Here is a 19,864-nt window from a genome sequence, read left to right as displayed (position 1 = left end):
GTAGCTGCATGAGCAACTTGAAGTGGAAAATATTTAAAGCATCATTAATATATTGCTTGGTATCCAGTTTTTCTGTATAAAAATTAGCCAACTATGCTATTGTTTTAATAAGCTCATCATTAAATGATGTAGGGAGGGAATTATCCCTCCCGTTCTGGCATCTTTATGCTGTTTTATATTTTATACTGTGACAGCAAAATGGGATGTGAAGTTCCCATTGCCAGCCACTATAGGGAAGAAATGAAGGTCACCTCTGCAAATCTCAGACAAGAGAAGCTGTTCAGGACACCACGACAGTGGATTTATAGGCAACATGGTTTAGCTTCTTCAAGCATAAGGCTGCTTAAAGTACTCCATGGGCTGTTTCAGCCCCTGTAGTTGTCTGAAATCTCAGGGCATGAAAAGATGATATATAATGCCACTTTTATCCTCTTCCCTTGGCTGGGAAGTTTATGCTACACCTCTTAAAGACATAGAACAAAATCTCATGTTTCAATCTTAATCTACAGGCTTTTTTTTTTCTTGACAGAATTAGAACTCATTGTTCTTGAAAAATTTTTTTTTTTTAAAAATTACCAAGGATCAGGTTCGGATACTCTTATCTCAGACCACCTAGTAAATGTATTCCTCTAACAGTTGCACATATGGAGCTCAACACACACAAAAGCACATACAGTACAAGCTGTGTTATCTGCCCCTTTAATATCTGGAAAACTGAATTAATTAGCATCTGTCATAAATGACAATACAATTCCTCCTTCAGTTAATTGTAAAAATTCCAATAACCATGCAGCATTATTTTTCAACATTTTCTAGTTATTGTGGAAGTCAAGTTTCTAAACTTGTGGCAGTAAAATGCGTTTGTGTTGAGCATCTACATGTAATACCATTGTGATGGGGTGGACTAGGCCTCGATATCTTTGCTGGAGACCTTTCTGCACCCTGCCCAGCAAAGGAGCCGAAGAGAGGTCTTCCAAGCAGAACAGAGTGGCAGCCTCTGCAGCAGCCAATCAGGGTGCAGCAGGCCTATATAAAAGAAGCTGCTGGGTCAGGGCTTGGCAGTTTCTTCCTGGAGCTTGACCTAGTCAGACCAAAGGGCTGACTGGGAGTACAACAGCACTCTGGACAGCTCTGAGTGGGAGCTGGACTTCAGCCCTGGTCAGAACCAAGTCCCATGGCTGAAGATTAGTTGGTAAGCCAACAGCAACCCTTGCAGAACCCTGGACAGGGAGGACTTGATCACAAGGCCCAAGAAAAAGGTCTGGACAGAGTTTAAGTTTAATAAATTCAGCGTATTCTACTCAAGTCTTACAGAACATATTTTCAGTATAATGACAATATTGCAACTATAGAAAACAAACAAGATTTGCTTCTTATAGTATGTGTATTATCCTAGGTAGGGTATGTCTACACTAGCCCCCTAGTTCGAACTAGGGATGCTAATGTAGGCATTAGAAGTTGCAAATGAAGCCCGGGATTTAAATATCCCGGGCTTCATTTGCATCTTCCTGGGCGCCACCATTTTTAAAAGTCCCTTAGTCCGAACTCCATGCCGCGGCTACATGCGGCACGGATTAGGTAGTTCGAATTAGGATCTCTAATTCGAACTACCGTTACTCCTCATGGAACGAGGTGTACCGGTAGTTCGAATTAAAGATCCTAATTCGAACTACCTACTCCGTGCCGCGTGTAGCCGCGGGCACGGAGTTCGGACTAAGGGACTTTTAAAAATGGCGGCGTCCAGGAAGATGCAAATGAAGCCCGGGATATTTAAATCCCGGGCTTCATTTGCAACTTCAAATGCCTACATTAGCCTCCCTAATTCAAACTAGGGGGCTAGTGTAGACATACCCGTAGAGTGTAGTTGTTTGCTGGGCCTAAACTTATAAGAACAAAAAAGAAATACTCCACTTTGATTGAATGACTTGTATCATAACTCCTGGAAGAATTAATTCCATGCATAAACATTTTATTTGTAGATATAGAACAAAACTGCAATTTTCATATCTTAAAGAGTGTTCAAGTCAATGACAGAATTTAATAGGAGAAAAAATTCATATGTTGGGTTACAATCTACTACATTATCAGCTTTAAATCTATCAGATGCATGAAACTATAAAAAATATAAAATGCCCACCTGTTTTAGGGTCAACAGAAAAGTATGGCTGTCCCTGAAGGATACTGTATACCACCCGGGCACTGTTTCCATAGGTAGGGTCATCTGCATCTGTAGCTGTTACTTGTAGAACTGAGGTTCCTGTACATCAAGAAAACAAGGTTTAGTTGATAAAAGTTCCAAATCTCTCTTCAAACGTGCATATATAATTACTTTTACATGCTCTTCCAAAATTTACTCAGGGTCATCCGTCCCCCCAGGAATCCCTTCTTTCTAGCAAGAAAAGAGATCACTGGTGAAAAATATCTGGAAGTTCAAGTGGATCAGAAATGTATTATGAGTCAACAATGTGTAGTTTTGAAAAAAGGCCTATATGAATCTAGGGTGTTTAAACAGTAGTGTCACATGTAAGACATAGGAGGTTAAAAAACTGGATATGTTTAGTCTTAAGAAAAGACATTGCTGAGGAAATACCTGATAACTGTTTTAAAATATTTTAAGGGTTAATATAAAGAAGGCTGTGATCAGTTGTTCTCCATGCATTCTGAAGACTGGATAAGTAGCAATGGGCTTAATCTGCAAACAAGGGAGACATCATTGCATGTTAGGGAAAAAAAGACTAAATTAAGGACTAGAATAGGGACAGTAGAACTTCCAAGGCTACGGAATACACAAAGAAAAGTAGCTTAGATAAACAACTGTCAAATATGGGATAAGTGAACTTGGCCCTCTGTCAGTGCTGAAGGAAAACTCAATGACTTCTCAAGATCCATCCCAGTCCTCCATACCTACTATTCTTTGTGTTACAAAAAGCCTTTTCTTACTTATGTGAGAAACAAAAAACAGGAAAAATAAAAGAAAGGTCATGTTTCATGAATGTTAACATTATCCAGGAAAGAACGTATTAAGCATTCCAGGACTGAGACCACGCAAAAGACATGTCAGCCCCCAAAAGTCCTTGTTTTGGAAATTAATACACTGATAAAAGATTAGTAGACTGAGGCACTATCATGATTCTACACCATCACGGTTTAACATAATCTGCTCATTTTTATTTTTTTCTATCGAGATCAATAAATATGCATTGGTGCTTAATTATTTATTTATAGTTTCATTTTTATTTGCTATTAGAAAGGGACAAGAAATAATTAAGACTTTCTAGAATGCATACTCAGGAACTTTTATCAAATTACATAGTTGGAATTCAAGTGTTATGGCTTTGCTAGAGAAATTACTGTTTTCTTTTGCAGACGGAAATTCAAGTTGTGATCTTTATGGATGTTGCTATTTCACAATCCTTGACAATTCCTTTGAGAATTCAGCCCAATGCAGTTGATGCAGACACCTCCAGCCTTCAGAAATCTTCACCTTATTTTCACTTCTTAAAATTTTCATTCAACATTGAGCCACCTGAGATTTTGACAACGCAGCAAACTGTAGCAACTCATGCACACAAATTTGCATTCTCAGCAGACATTTACTTTTTAATAAATTGGGCCCCGTTTTACTGATTGTGTTTGGTTTTCATTACATGTGAGGCCCACAAGCCCACTGAGCATAGCCTTTCCTGGCAGGTTACTTTTCCATAGCCCCATGCTGGCTGCCAAGGGAGGCTCTGAAGTGTGCATGTAATCAAACTATTTTATTGGCAAGGGGGGTAGGAGCCAGAACGGTGTGGGGGAGGAGGACTGGCTGTTGATTGAAGGGTGTAAGCAGGTGGGATGGGCCGACAGGGTTTGGAAAGAGGAGCCTGTCCAAGGGTGCGATGGGGCGGGAGTGGAGAAGTGTGCAAGTGACTTAGGGCCATGGAGAGCGCAGCAGGCTCAGTGCAAGATTAACAGGCTCTCTGGCCGTTCAAGAGGCCAGTGAGAGGGGGGTTGGCAAGCGTAGCAAGCAGCAGGCATCACTCCCTAGTGACTTTACAAAGAAAAAGGTGCATGGGAAGGAGAGTTAGGGAGTCATAAACCATTACAACCAGATCTATTGTAATGTGTAATTCAAGAATCAAGGAAATTACATTGAATGGGGAAAAAATCTTCTTTAACAAATACTGAAATAAAAGGCAAGAAATTTAGCTGTTTATAGTTTTCCAGCTGAAAGTCAAATGTTATGAAAGTGGATCCAGTACACAAGGGCTGAATCTATCCACCAAATGAAGATGGAGGTGGGGAGATAGAGACCCTCCCAAAAAAACACTACAAAAAAGCAATAACAGACAGGTGGTCAGCTATCATTGGAAAGACTGACAAGAAAACAAAGAGTGTACAATATGAAATGACTTTCCAGATTACCAGAAAGTGTAAAGGGGGGAAGGGGAATCAATATATGTTAAAGAAAGAATGATCAAAAACATGCAATGAAATAATCGTGACGGATTACAGTAAACAATGACATGTAACATTTTCTTTGAATCACAGGGACTTTTCTTAGAATATATTCTTTAACAATAATTTCAAACTACCTTTTCAACATAAAAAGAAAATGTTTTTCTTCACACACGGTAGCTGCTGATGCTTCATCTTAGCATTAGCAGTGTTCTCAGTTAAAACAAAATGATTTATTACCCAAAATGTTGTCCTAAAATAGCCAAAGTGAGTCTGAGTAATCCCTAAAAGCTGATGATCAGGAGACATGATATTTAAATGTGGCTGTGAATTAAGTAAAGCCAGGAATGATATGAAATGGTTTATTATCTATAGAAGAATCAAACAAGCTCTATTCTAGCTACTGAGTGGAAGTGAACTACTATGGATAATAATAGAGATAAGTCTGTGTGGCTACGTCTACACTGGCCCCTTTTCCGGAAGGGGCATGTTAATTTCAGCTATCGTAGTAGGGAAATCTGCGGGGGATTTAAATATCCCCCACGGCATTTAAATAAAAATGTCCGCCGCTTTTTTCCGGCTTTTAAAAAAGCCGGAAAAGAGCGTCTACACTGGCCCCGATCCTCCGGAAAAAGTGCCCTTTTCCGGAGGGTCTTATTCCTACTTCAAAGTAGGAATAAGACCCTCCGGAAAAGGGCACTTTTTCCGGAGGATCGGGGCCAGTCTAGATGCTCTTTTCCGGCTTTTTTAAAAGCCGGAAAAAAGCGGCGGACATTTTTATTTAAATGCCGCGGGGGATATTTAAATCCCCCGCGGATTTCCCTACGACGACTGGTGAAATTTACATGCCCCTTCCGGAAAAGGGGCCAGTGTAGACATAGCCTGTTAGTCTGGTCTTGCTGAAACAAAAGACAGGACTATGCAGCACTTTAAAGACTAACAAGATGGTTTATTAGGTGATGAGCTTCCCTTTGGTATATATGGTCATGCCAATTTTCTTCCACAATTTGATCTGAGGAAGTGGGTCTGGCCCACGAAAGCTCATCACCTAATAAACCGTCTTGTTAGTCTTTAAAGTGCTTCATAGTCCTGTCTTTTGTTACTACGGATAAGAACAAGAAAAAAACAATACTTCATGTGCTCTTGCCTTTGAGTGCATCAGTGATCTGCTCTTTACTCACTTTTTCACTATATAGATAAAAAGTGACTGCTGAAGAGACAGAGAATTATGAGCTTAAGGTAATGACCAGCTTTAAAATATAGAATTTGAAGAAAGGGAAAAGTAAAACAGGTGAATGTTCTTCATGGAAAGTTGTCTTATTGGAGACAGAACTGTCTGAAGTATCTAGTGTGCAGTCCGATGAGCAGGGGCAGATGACCGTTTTGCGGGGCCCCGGGCAGCATAATTCCATGGGGCCCCCCCTTTGCCACAGCGCATGTGCAGTGACACCATGCGCATGCGCAGTGGCGCCACGGTGCATGCGTGGGGCTTTCTGAAGCGCGGGGTCCGGGGCGGTCGCCCCGTTCGCCCTGCCCTATATCCGCCCCTGCCGATGAGAAATTACTGGAAGATATTGCAAGGAATAGAATATAAACTAGCAACTGTAAAACAAAAAAATAAAGATTAACTCCAAAACATCCCTCTGTGAAGAAAAAAATATACCAGCTCCAAGAGAGAAGACAATAAATCAATTATGTAGCCAGTATCCATGAAAGAGTCATGGATTCAGACAGGAACAAACAACTATAAGCACTGTTGCAACTTTTGTTTGAAATGATATCAAGCCAGCAGGAAAGCAGTTTACCAGTCACCTGAAGAGCTATCTTAGCTCTAACACTGACCAGTTATAATGTCTGATAAAAAGTGCAGAGCAGGTAGAGAGGATTCATGGTGATATGTGATGCTGGGAGAATAGGTAGATAGAGTGTTTTAAGCTGAAAGTAGGGTAGTGTAAGGAAAAGGGGCAGAGGAAGGGATTCCAAGTATGTGGGAAAAACTTCTCTGGGTCGTGGTGGATGTTAGGGGGGAGATGTTTAGAAAGGGGAAAGAATTGAGGAGAGAAGCAAATAGAGAACTTAAGAATGGCCATACTGTGTCAGACCAAAGGTCCATCTAGCCTAGTATCCGGTCTTCTGACAATGCCAGATGCCCCAGAGGGAGTGAACAGAACAGGTAATCATCAACTGGTCCCTCTCTTGTCATCCATTTCCAGCCTCTGACAAACAGAGGCTAGAGACACCATTCTTAGCCATTCTGGCTAATAGCCATTGACGGACCTAACCTCCATGAATTTATCTACTACTTCCTTGATCCCTGTTATAAAGTCATGGTCCTGATTTAGATCCTGTCTAAATTATGATATTGACTCTGCTGGGTTAGATAGTTAAAGTAATCTGCATAGATGGGAAAGAATTGTATTTAACCAATGGGGCTAATTTGTATCAGCATAAGTCCATTTCCATCAGTGGAATGGCTGTTTTATAAAAAGTAAAATAAGAGGAGAATCAGTCTCATGTTTTCAAACTACTGTAGACTTCCGATAATCTGGATCCTTTGGGACCTAGGTGGTGCCAGATTATCGGATATGCCAGACTATCAGGAGGTACTATAAAATGGTGATAGATAGATAGCTAGATAGATAGATAGATAGATAGATAGATAAGATTGATTATATAAAGTGTTTTAACCCTTTTTATTGTAGCACAAGCATTGTCCAGCATCACACAATGCCAGTGGCAGACTGACTTGGTCCCATTTGGTTTTGCTTGGTTCAGCTGCTGCCGCTGCTGCCTTGTGACTCGTTTTTTGCCGAAGCTCACTCACTAGGCTCCTGCCATTTTGATGCCGGACTATCGGGAGCACCATACAATTGGATGCCAGACTATTGGAGTTTTACTGTACTACAATCCTAGCTATGGCCGCTGAATATTTCAAGATCACTATTTAGCACAGTTTTGTCCCACCTACAATTGTTTGATCAGCCCTCATGCTAATATGTTATATATTTTGTTTTACTACATGCATCTGTTTGCCTGGACCACTCACATAGCAAGATTAGAGTAAAAAACTTAAGGAACCCTAGAGACCTATGTTTAAACTGACTCATTTCCACCAAAGATGTTTCCCCCATAAGCTTTTAAATGTTCACAAATTACCATCTCATTAAAAACCTTCTCTCTGCTTTTCTGCTTTGTAGAAAGCACCCCTGATTTTTTGGGGCTGCATCTGGCCCATTATGATGAACCATCATCATAATTCAGTGCATCATCATAATTCAGTGCAACATGATTCAATTATATCACATTTTCTCTCCTAAACATATAATCAAAATAATCACTTTTTATGAGATACCAACAATTCAGTTCACTTTAATTTTTTTCCAGTTAATATTTATAAATTCCATTCTGTGAAAGTTTAGTCAGACACTAGCTGACTTGAGGAAAGTACACATGAACATATGGGCTGTGTCTACACTGGCAAGTTATTCCGGAAAATCAGCAGCTTTTCCGGAAAAACTTGCCAGCTGTCTACACTGGCCGCTTGAATTTCCGGAAAAGCACTGACGTTCTAATGTAAAATCATCAGTGCTTTTCCGGAAAAACTATGCTGCTCCCGTTCGGGCAAAAGTCTTTTTCCGGAAAACTGTTCCGGAAAAGGGCCAGTGTAGACAGCACAGTAGTGTTTTCTGAAAAAAAGCCCTGATCGCAAAAATGACGATCGGGGCTTTTTTGCGGAAAAGCGCGTCTAGATTGGCCACAGACGCTTTTCCGGAAAAAGTGCTTTTCCGGAAAAGCGTCCTGCCAATCTAGATGCGCTTTTCCGGAAATACTTTTAACGGAAAACCTTTTCCGTTAAAAGCATTTCCGGAAAATCATGCCAGTGTAGACATAGCCATGATGTTTTATGTAAATGGACTTGGAAGATTATTTTTGTCTTGGACTTCCAGCCATTCTCTTCTAGAACTATGGTGGATAATGATCTCCAATCACCTCTTGGTGCATGGCCACAGGTTTCGGAGGGAAAAACTGCTTGCAAAAGCTGAGTTTTCTAAAAAAGAATTTTTTTTTGGATCCATGCATCCTGCATGCAAAAAAGAAATATATCTGGCACTGTGCAATAACAACAACAAAAAGCGAAGTTCTAAATCGATGCTATTATTTGGAAAGCCACAAGCAATGGGAACTGTTAGCATGTTGCTGCTATTTTAAATATAGCACTGATTAAGATGCAGCAAAATGCATGAACATATAAATTAATAACTAACATAAAACTATCATTGGGCAAAAAATAGAGCTGAGCTGCACTTTATCTTATAAAAAAGAACTAAAGATGAACCTATAAGTCAGGGGTCTAAAATAAACTGGAGATTTACTTTTAATTGTATTTGTTTTATTCTCTCCATGAATTGCATAGTTAATTTATACAGACAAATGCCTCTGAAAATTAAGTAAACACTGTAGTGATACGGGAATATAAAAATGCAGTTTTTTTCCCAGAGTTCCGATTACTCGTTACCCAGGAGAGTGAAATTATTCAAGCATTTGAGAACAGCATTCTTCTGTTTGCATGTATAACATATTGTATATGTTTACCATGGACAGATATAGAAGGAAAGCTAACATATGTTAATTTGAAATCTTGTTGCCTTATTGTTACTACAACCTTCAAGCTTTTGTTGACTTTTGTGTATAACTAATGATAAAGAAAATACTTTGTCAACTCTGTGAAACAGGAACTAGTTGATTCATTCATTAAAAGTACAGGAATAACAAATTTCCCTTACCCATTTCAGACATCTCTGGCACAGTAACAATGTAAGGTCCATCTCTAAATTTTGGTGCATTGTCATTGATGTCCTGTACTTTGATAATGAACTCAGATTCAGGCTCAAGAGGCTTATTCGTCCGTCTGTCAATAGCCTGAGCATGCAGCACATAATGTGTCTTCTGTTCTCGATCTAGGCTTTTAGTTGAATGGATGTCTCCTGTAGTGTCATCAATAATAAATATAGTTCCAGCCCCTTCACCAGTAAGGATGTACTTGACTGATCCATCACCTTTATCAGAATTAGAGTGTAACTGAAAAATATACACAAACATACAATATCATGTAAAATAACATTTTGAATAACATGTATTACACATTATATGACATCTGTATCCTGTTGGTACTGGTCTAAAAAGATACTGGCTGCTGTAATGGTCTGCACACAAGTTTAGCCAACTCATTTGGTTGTGGATTACCTTGGTATACCTGATCTGCAGACCCTCCTCCAGTTAGTGAGCTTCTTCAACTCTGTCATGGTATCAACAACTATTTTAAAACAATATTTCTAGCATTTTTTAAAAGTTGCAATCAAGCTGAGTTATCATTGTTGGGAGCAAGGTCTCAAGCACTGTCTGAAACATCTATACTAATGAACTAAGGTTCCATGATTCTGTTTTACTTCACTGATCATAGTTCAGATCCCACATCCATAATTCATCCTGTATATCCCCACGCACAATACCATTTTTAGTAATTAGAACCTGAGAATAGCATTTTAGTGACAGATGCCTCCCGCACCTTATTTACCTCTGCCTAAAACATGCTACTTTTTCACTGTCTTGTACTAGAAAGTCACTCTTCTTCTGACCTCTGCATTTTATCCATGTAGCAGGGCAGCTGCCCTGTACTGGCCCTTTAAGAGCCAAACCCCAGCCTGGAGTAGGCCCGGGGAGTTCAGCCCAGCTGGGCGGCGTTGGCCCATTAAGGCCCAGCTGGGAGCTATAAAAGGGAAGGGCTGCTTCAGCAAAGGCAGTGTGAGCCTGGCTGCCGAGGGAGCAGGATGCTCTCTGGAGTTAGGGCAGGGCTAGAGAGTCAGGCTGGGCCAGGGTGCTTGGACGGCCAGCCTGCTAGGCCTACGGCAAGGCCTGCCGGAGAGACACCAAACCCCCGGAAGGGGGGCTCAGAGCGAGTGACTTGGGCACTGCCGGAGGGCAGTGTGGCGAAGAGAGCAATGTGACCGGAAGGTTCTGGAGGGGAAATGCCACGTGAGCGGAGGCCTGTGCAGGCGGAATGGACTGATTCCAGGGGACAGATGACGGACCCCTGCTACGGTGGTGAGTGACCCCCTCACAATCCATTATAAAGTAATGGAGTTTGAATGGTCTAGTATCTTCACTAGTGCTAGCATATCTATTTGAAATACATAATTTATACAGGGTTGCTGCTAATAAATTAATAAAAATGAAGTCTAGAAATCTGTTTGCCACAGAAAAGCATTGGGAAAAATGCAGAATTTGAGTTAATGGAAAATCTTTAGTTTTTACATTTTGTGTAAAAATGAAAACAAAACAGCTCCATTTATCTGAGCCTCCATTTTCAGATGGGCTCTACCAAACTTTCAGTCCATTTTGGCCAATTTCATGGTCATAAGATTTTTTTTGAAGTGTGAGTTGTGATTTCAGCTCTTTAAATCTGAAATTTCCTGGTGTTGTAATGGAAGGGGTCCTTATAAAAAAAGAGGGTTTTTTTCGGGGGGGAGGGGGCGGTATGCAAGGTTACTGCAGGCATGCTTGCAGTACACTGTTCTCCTTACTTTTTCACTGCTATTGGCATCAGTGCTGCCTTCAGAGCTGGGCAGCTGGAGAGTGGCAGCTGCTACCTGGGAGTCAAGCCCAGATTTCAGAGTCTATAACACATTTTTCATGGTCCTGAATTTGATAGTGCACTAATTATTAGGCTCCTACAACAGTGAAGCTCAGCCAGAGAGCTCCAAGCTGACTCGGTTAATATGGAGAATTTGATAATGGAGGCTCAGGTAATGGAATTCTATAACAATAAAACAATTTTATAACAAACATTGTGCACAACCAATACCTATACATGTTGTGGCTAGAGAAACTAAAGTTAATTTCATTTTATTCACAGAACAATATAAATTTTTGTGTCTTTTTAAATCAGAGAATATTGGGGATTTTAAATAATGGAAAATTAGGATCCCTGCCAGGGGTGATGGGTAGGACTGGGGGAGAAAAGCTGCCCAGCCCTGCTCCCAGCTTTGCCCCTTCTGCCCAGCCCCACTCCCCACAGGTGTAGACATGTAGTTAAAACGTAGCTGTATGCAAAGAAATGTGTCTTAATGAACTTTGCCAGCCACCCTTTCTGAAAGCAGAAAGGACCTTTACCTTAGCACTGGTAAAGGTGCACCAGCCAGAATTTTGTGTTTCATGTTGATTCCAAGGTAGGGATAGTCTTATAATTTTGTTTTAAGTTTTTAAATTTGTACTGTAAAATAAGTAAAAGGGTATGATGACTGGTTTTTTAAATTGTAATTTGATGTCATTGTTCAAATGTGCACATTGCTTCTCTGCAATAAAGGCTGCTTCTCTATAACAAAGACATAAACCTTGTTATGTGTGAGAGGGAGGAAGGTATGAGAGATAAGTGTGAAGGCCACTGATCCAAATATTCTAGGAAGAAGCTGAGAACAGACACAAGATGCTGAGGATTGCTGTATATCCCTAGCAAAATGTAAGCAGTGGGCAAATTGTCAGCTCTGAAAGAAGGCAAGTATTTATCAGTTGGGACAAAATATTTTTGATTGAAACCAGCTTATCATGGCAGAATGAAGAAGATAAGGAGCAAGAGAAACCAGTGGTGTAGTGGGGGAGGGGGGAGACCTGGCCCCAAACTGGAGAGGGTGGGGGAAGACTTGGTACAAGCTCCCCCGTCTTCTCAGGGTTGTGCTCAGCCACGCAGCAGGTTCAGGGCTCTGCCATGCAGTAGTGGGGGGGGGGGGGAGGGCACAAATTTTTCCTTTGCCCCTGGGTACATAACACCCTCGCTATTCCTTTGAGAGAAACAACTAGAGTTAGCAAACATCCATCAGGAAAACAGCATGATGATGCAGAACTTACTGATCCTGATGGGAAAGAACTATTATAAAAGAAGAACTGTTTTGCTTTAAGAGCAGAGATGCCCTGCCATGACTGGAGCATCGGCCCAGACCGATAGAGCCCAACTCCTCTGCCCATGATCAATCCATGGATCATGGACTAGAGAATATAACATTGATTGGTGAGACTGTGTGTGCGTGTGTGTCTATGTAATCATATGCCAACTGCTTTGCCATTGTAGTCTCAAAAAACCCAGGCTACGTCTACACTGGCCCCTCTTCCGGAAGGGGCATGTAAATTTCACTAGTCGTCGTAGGGAAATCCGCGGGGGATTTAAATAAAAATGTCCGCCGCTTTTTTCCAGCTTTTAAAAAAGCCGGAAAAGAGCGTCTAGATTGGCCCCGATCCTCCGGAAAAAGTGCCCTTTTCCGGAGGCTCTTATTCTTACTTCAAAGTAAGAATAAGAGCCTCCGGAAAAGGGCACTTTTTCCGGAGGATCGGGGCCAATCTAGACGCTCTTTTCCGGCTTTTTTAAAAGCTGGAAAAAAGCGGCGGACATTTTTATTTAAATCCCCCGCGGATTTCCCTACGACGACTAGTGAAATTTACATGCCCCTTCCGGAAGAGGGGCCAGTGTAGACGTAGCCCCAGTGTATTACCTTTTCCCCTTATTAAGATCCCATTTGCTTCTTATAAGCATAACACAGAAAGCAAAGCCACCCCCACCCCACCACCTGGAATACCATTGGGGAAGGCTGGCGGCACGTGGTCCCAGCCTCCCCAGGCCCTAGAGCATGGGGAGGGTGGGCAGCACATGGCTCCAGCCTCCCCTGCCCCAGAGCACAGCAAGGGCAGGCAGGCACTCGGGGGCAGCAACACTCTGCTCTGAGTGTGCCCACAGTAGGCATTCTGGGGGAGGAGTATGTGTAAGGCCAGGCTGGTGGTTTGGGAAGGCAATACTACTTATACTTGCCACCCCGATCCCTGCTTATAAGTAGAATTGGTTCTCTAGATTAAACACAAATCTGTGTTTTTTGGCAGAAGGAAATCATCTGCTGGACTGAAAGGTTTTTCTTATCACTTTGATAAGAGGAGGGTGAATTTTGTAGCATAAATGCTGACCAATGTGAGAATACAGCTCTCAACATCTGTCCCAATCCTCATATCAGTGGCTTTACACTGGAGGACAGGCTCTCTCATACTCACTGCATTTTCTTGAATAGAACAAACTGTGTTGTTCTAATAGGTGTTTCACTAAATATCTGGCATTACCAACTTCCCTTGCAAAATCTGATTAAAATGTAGAGAACACCAATGCATGTTATTAATGCATCACAAGGTGTCCCTTTCCCTTTGTATACAGTCTTCTTTAAATGTCATTTTAGAAAACATTTTAGGACAGAGTATAATGTAAAATGAGATTTAAGGGAGACTGTGATCTCATTTATGATGTGTCAATCCAGAAACTACAGATATACAGGTCTCATCTAGACTATGCGGAACAGTTGAAAGAGGATATGCAAATTATGCAGGAATAAGAACATGTCTGTGGGCTCATGTAGACTATAAGGAACAGTCGAAAGGGGATATGCAAATTCTGCAGGAAGTTTTTGCGGCTTTTCGACAAAGGGCAGGGTTGCAGAAAAAGTCGTGTCTAAACTACTTTCACTTTTGAAAACTCTGCTTTCGAAAGTACGATTGGAAGAATTTGCATATCCTCTTTTGACTGTTCCGCGTAGTCTAGATGATCCCACAGACATGTTCTTATCACACCCTTTATTTACCTTCTTCCTCTGGAAACCCTGTTTAGCGTTTGAAAGAAATTTGAGGTTGTGATTTATAAATATAAAAGACATATGTAATCACTTAATGCTTTTTATCATGGTTCTAGCAGCAGTGCATGGTTGCTGCTGTGAATAATTTATACTGTATTCTGTATGCATTTACTTTGCTGTGGAAAGTCTAATACACTTAAAGGCCCGATTCTCAGCAGATACAAATCTGTAAAGCTCCATTATAGACATTGTACTTACACACTGATTTAAGCCTGGCTTATGATGAAGATTTTAAAAAGTTATAAAATTTCATAACTCTAAACTAATGTTTCGGGTCTGAAATTTAAAAAAAATTGTGGGAATGAGAGAATGTTGTATTGAAATAGTATAGGGTTGTTTCTGAGAATGAAATATCTTGGGATATAAAAACTTTCCAAAAACATTAGCATGCTCATAGAACTGAATAGTATGGGATTGATTTTTACCGTGTGTGGAGGGGTGGGAATGCAGGATAGAGAGAGGAAGGATGGTTAGCACGCCCTGTCTGAATGAAACTTCAGATATATTTTTAGTCAGAAGAACTTTGACTCTCACAGTTTACCTGTGAGAGGTAAGAAGCATATACCTGCAATTAAATATTCTTCTGCTCACAGGTGTCAATAAATTATATGCTTGACCTGCTAAACGTTATGTGAAAACTACCTTGCAAACTGTTAAAGGAAAATATGGGTTCTGATCATTAAGGAAAGAAGACAATGAGTTGGGTTATGTTAACAAAACCTGAGAACTTCAGATTTTCAATTCTGTCTTTCACACATTGTAAAGCAACTCATGCAAAGTATTTCTGGTGCCTCTTTTCCTGCTTTTTGATGTTTCCTATAGTACCTGCAACATAAGACTTTGACAGATTCACACATCAATCTGTTCTGTTCTTGAATTTCAAGTGCTGAAACAAATTCAAAAGGTGGCCCTTGTGCAATATTCTAAGGGCTTTTCCCTTGTTCTTCAGTGGGTTTTCTGTTTATTTTCTGTTTATTTAATAATGTAAAGGGAGAAGAGGATTTTCAAGTTTAAACTAAGACAATGGCACGAAGATGAGAGCTCTGCTTTAAACTGGCAATAGGCAGTAAAAGCCAGACATCTCCTCCTCTCTCCCCAGCTGCATTACAACATGTGGAGTGCTGAAGTAATCTCCCGGTGAATCCCTTGTTAAGACTTTTTCCTTGTAGTAGAATGGGGTGATTTCACTGCTTATTAGATATTAGGAAAAACTATTTCACTAGGGCTACGTCTACACTGGCATGATTTTCTGGAAATGCTTTTAACGGAAAAGTTTTCCGTTAAAAGCATTTTTGGAAAAGCGCATCTAGATTGGCAGGATGCTTTTCCGGAAAAGCACATAGCCAATCTAGATGCGCTTTTCTGCAAAAAAGCCCCAATCTAGATGCGCTTTTCTGCAAAAAAGCCCCAATCGCCATTTTCGCGATTGGGGCTTTTTTGCAGAAAACAGTACTGTGATGTCTACACTGGCCCTCTTGCGCATAAGTCTTTCAGAAAAAGACTTTTGCCCGAATGGGAGCAGCATGGTATTTCCAGAAAATCAATGACGATCTTACATGAGATCGTCAGCGCTTTTCTGGAAATTCAAGCAGCCAGTGTAGACAGCTGGCAAGTTTTTCCAGAAAAGTGGCTGATTTTTCCGGAAAAACTTGCCAGTCTAGACACAGCCTAGGAGGGTAGTGAAGTACTGGAATGGGTTACCTAGGGAAGTAGTAGAGTCTCCATCCCTAGAGGTGTTTAAGTCTTGGCTTGACAACGCCCTGGCCGGGTTGATTTAGTTGGGATTGGTCCTGCCTAGAGCAGGGGGCTGGACTTGATGACCTTCTGAGGTCTCTTCCAGCTCTATGGTTCTATGATTATATGATTCTTATGATGGAGTGTCTTTCCCTTCCCTGCATACTGCCCAATAGAAATAAATATATCCCTGTGGTTCAAAGAAAAAATCATTAGGAGATAGTCCAATAGTTAGGGCACTAGGCAGAGGCTCTGGAAATCTGGATTTAATTGCCTATACTGACACTGAATTCCTTTGTCCACTAGGGGTACTTCTACACTAGCCGCCTAGATCAATCTAGGGAGGCTAATGAGGGCGACCAAAATTGCAAATCAAGCCCGGGATTTAAATATCCTGCGCTTGATTTCCATGTTCCCGGCTGGCCACCATTTTAGAAATTGAGTAGTCCGAAGTAACTGCCTGTGTCTATACACGGCAGTGAAATGGGATTCCGATGTAAAGCCCTAACTTGAATTAGCTGGTATTTCTCCTGCAATGAGAAGGAGAATTTCTAAAATTTAGTCAATTTCTAAAATGGCAACTGGCCAGGAACATGCAAATCAAGCGCAGGATATTTAAATCCTGGGTTCGATTTGCAATTTCGGTTGCCCTCACTAGCCTCCCTAGGATCAATCTAGGGGGCTGGTGTAGATGTACCCTAGGGCAAGTCACAAAGGCTACATCTACACTGCAGGCACAACTGTTCTTGCACAAAAATTTGCAGAGCGTCTACACTGCACACATTCTTGCACAAGTAAATTTACAGTACAGCGTCGGAAAACAGGGCTTCTTCTGGAAAAGTTATTCCTCTCCCCACGAGGAATAAGCCCTCTTGCGCAATAGCTCTTCCACAAGAAGGCAGTGTAGACAGGCAACATGAATTTCTTGTGCAAGAAACCCCTATGGCTAAAATGGCCATCAGAGTTTTCTTGTGCAAGAGAGCATCCACACTGCCATGGAAGCTCTCCCACAAAAGCACATCTCTTGCACAACAGCTCATGGCAGTGTGGACCCGCTCTTGTGGAAGACCTTTTGCACAAGAACTCTTCTGCAAAACAGTTTTTGCGCAAGAAGCCTGCAGTGTAGACATAGCCTTAGGATCTTTCTACATGACCCAGCAAAATACACTAGAGCGGATTGATTTATAAATAAAATGTGCTGCTTTTTAACTTCTCAACACAGACCCTGCTGGCACAAATTAAAAGGCACCTAAATTCACATTAACTTTTAGTTCTTGCCAAGAAGGCATTCATGGAGCTTTACAGGTGATTAATCATCCCTGCCTGGTCAGAGGCTCAGGGCACAGAGCTGACTGGGCAGGGCTGATTAATCACCTGTGAAGCTGTGATGCCCACAGCTTAGAAGGAACACTGCTGTGGATGAGCCCTCACTCTTATTTGCCACATTTGCCCATCTGTAAAATAGGAATGTTATAGTTCTTGGGATATGCAGGACTGTGATTCACCTTGTCAACCCTACCTCTTGTGAAATGGAATCTTTCTTGTGGTTGCTGGATTATAGGTCAAGATAGCACCCACTTTATAGCCACTTACGTGCTCTCCTCTTGGCGATGCCAGCCATAATGTAGTTTGTAGGATAGCAATAGGGACACCCTAATCCCAGAGTCCTTTGGAATCATTCCCCTGTGATATCCAGCTCTTGATACTGGCTACTCACAGAAATTCCAAATCCTCTGCCCATCGAGTTGTAGTGTACTCCAATTTAGGTCTTTCTCTTTACACCACTGTGACTATAAAGCACTCACCAATTGTGAACACTTGTATGGAAACAGAAGTAGATGTCTTTAAGAAAGAATAAAGATTTAACTAGAAATGAGAGAAGGTGACAGATTCAAATGGTTACAATACAAAATCATAAAATACAAACTGGTTCTACACTACAAAAAAACCCTTCAAAACCAGGCTGCAACATGAAACTGCTGAGCTGGAATTCATATTCAAATTTGACAATGTCAGAATGGGTCTGAATAGGGACTAGTTCTCTCATTATAAATTTTCCCCTTTAGGTATTCTTGCTTTCTTATCACTGTTGGTAATGAGCCACATCCACCCTGATTAAATTAACACAGATATAACACTCTGATCTCTGAATCCCTATCACATGCATCCCTTTCATTTCGTGCATCTGACAAAGTGAGTTGCTACTCACGAAAACTTATGTCCTAATAAAATTGTCGTCTTCAAGGTGCCCCCAGACTTCTTGTTTTCACTTATCAATAGTTACTTTCATAGCTAATAAAATGGGTCCTCTCATTCTAAAATTCAGTCTGTTGAAGAGCTGGTTTGCTTTATAGGAATCAGTATCCAAACATTCATGACCCCCAGACCCCCACTCCTCTCCAATGGGGTTTCCTCAGTGAATGGATGAAGTATGCTTCTCTTAGTTTTATACTTGAAAACAGCCTGTTTCTATTCACAAATAAGTAGAATCCCTGCTTTATTGTTAATTGAAACCCTTAAAGGAAAAAAACTGTTTGTTGTTGCCTCTGACGATTTCCCATTCAAAATCTAAATATTCATCAAGATAAAACAATTGAACTTTGTATTGCATCATGGACCTCTACCCTTTGACTGAATGAACCATCACCAATCATCATCATGAGTCACTTTTAGTGACTAAGTACTCTAATATACTTACAGCATCAATACATTTAATCCTTAAATATTACCCATGTATGCATCTTCTAATGATCACAGTTACGAGGTTTCTGGGGATAGTTTCCTTGTTACTCTTTATAGATAAATATCTGGAAAGTAATGTTTTTGGTGAAGTGAGCTTTTAAGGTCTGAGGTTACTTAACTTTCCAAAACTGAGACATTTGAAATCATTAATCACTTGTCGAAATGTAAGGCAGACACGAAATGTCCCTGTATCTCAGAAACCAAGAGGTTGTTATTTGCCACTGACAGCTACATTGTGCTGAATATAAACACAAAAATAAATGATCCTTTCCCCATAGAGATGAGCATGTAGGAAACACTATTTTAAAAAAGAAATCCAAAAGTAGGCTGTAACTTACCTCCAAACTGTGTATAAAGAATAAGGTTTGAATGGAAAGAGGTTAGCAGATTGACCAAATCCCAGTTTGCCTTCCCACAGGTAGGTAGAGCATGCTATATATTTAAATATTTGCTAGTATTTCAATAGCTAACTTTCTCTGTAAACGAATCATACAAAAATGAATGATAACATCTTCAGTGGTGTCTGCAGGACGAGCCTTGGCTTCAGTTTTGAAAGTGACCTGGGCACTTAGCAATCAAAGCCCGTTTGACTTGAGGCTGGGTCTACACTATAGCATAAGGTCAAAATAAGCTGCATTAGGTCAATTTGTTAATCATAGAATCCTAGGGCTGGAAGAGACCTCAGGAGGTCATCAAGTCCAGCCCCCTGCCCAAAGCAGGACCAACCCCAACTAAATCATCTCAGCAAAAAATGTGTCACGCTGGGACTTGAAAACCTCTAGTGATGGAGATTTTACCACCACCCTAGGTAACCCATTCCAGTGCTTCACCACACTCCTAGGAAAATAGTTTTTCCTAAAATCCAACCTAGACCTCCCCCACTGGAACTTGAAACCACTGGTCCTCCTTCTGGCATCTGTCACCACTGCAAACAGCGTTTCTCCATCCTCTTTGGAATTCTACTTCAGGCAGTTGAAGGCTACTATCAAATCCTCCCTCACTCTTCTCTTCTACCGACTAAGTAAGCACAAATCCCTCAGCCTCTCCTCATAGGTCACATGCTCCAGCTCCTTAATCATTTTGGTCACCCTCCGCTGGTCCCTCTCCAATGCGTCCACATCCTTTCTACAGTGGGGGGGCCAGAACTGGACACAATACTCCAGATGTGGCTTCACCAGAGCCAAATAAAGAGGAATAATCACTTCTCTAGATCGAATGGCAATGCTCCTCCT

The 19,864-nt window shown here is 41.1% G+C and overlaps 1 protein-coding gene across 4 annotated transcripts in view; it reads right to left on the bottom strand.

Moving 5' to 3' along the window:
• Window positions 1–19,864, bottom strand: part of CDH18 (cadherin 18) — a 1,008,237-nt gene that overhangs the window by 260,502 nt on the left and 727,871 nt on the right. For all 4 annotated transcript variants that reach the window (XM_075921429.2, XM_089776420.1, XM_075921431.2 and 1 more), the window contains 2 exons: window positions 9,225–9,519; window positions 2,138–2,257 (listed from right to left, as the gene is read on the bottom strand). In XM_075921429.2, the coding sequence (XP_075777544.1) occupies window positions 2,138–2,257; window positions 9,225–9,519 (415 nt within the window). The remainder of the gene's footprint in view (window positions 1–2,137; window positions 2,258–9,224; window positions 9,520–19,864) is intronic.

The sequence above is a fragment of the Pelodiscus sinensis genome, chromosome 2, assembly GCF_052426305.1.
Source record: "Pelodiscus sinensis isolate ZL-2025 chromosome 2, ASM5242630v1, whole genome shotgun sequence".
Taxonomy (NCBI): Eukaryota; Metazoa; Chordata; order Testudines; family Trionychidae; genus Pelodiscus; species Pelodiscus sinensis.
This window is presented reverse-complemented; position numbering and strand designations above follow the sequence as displayed.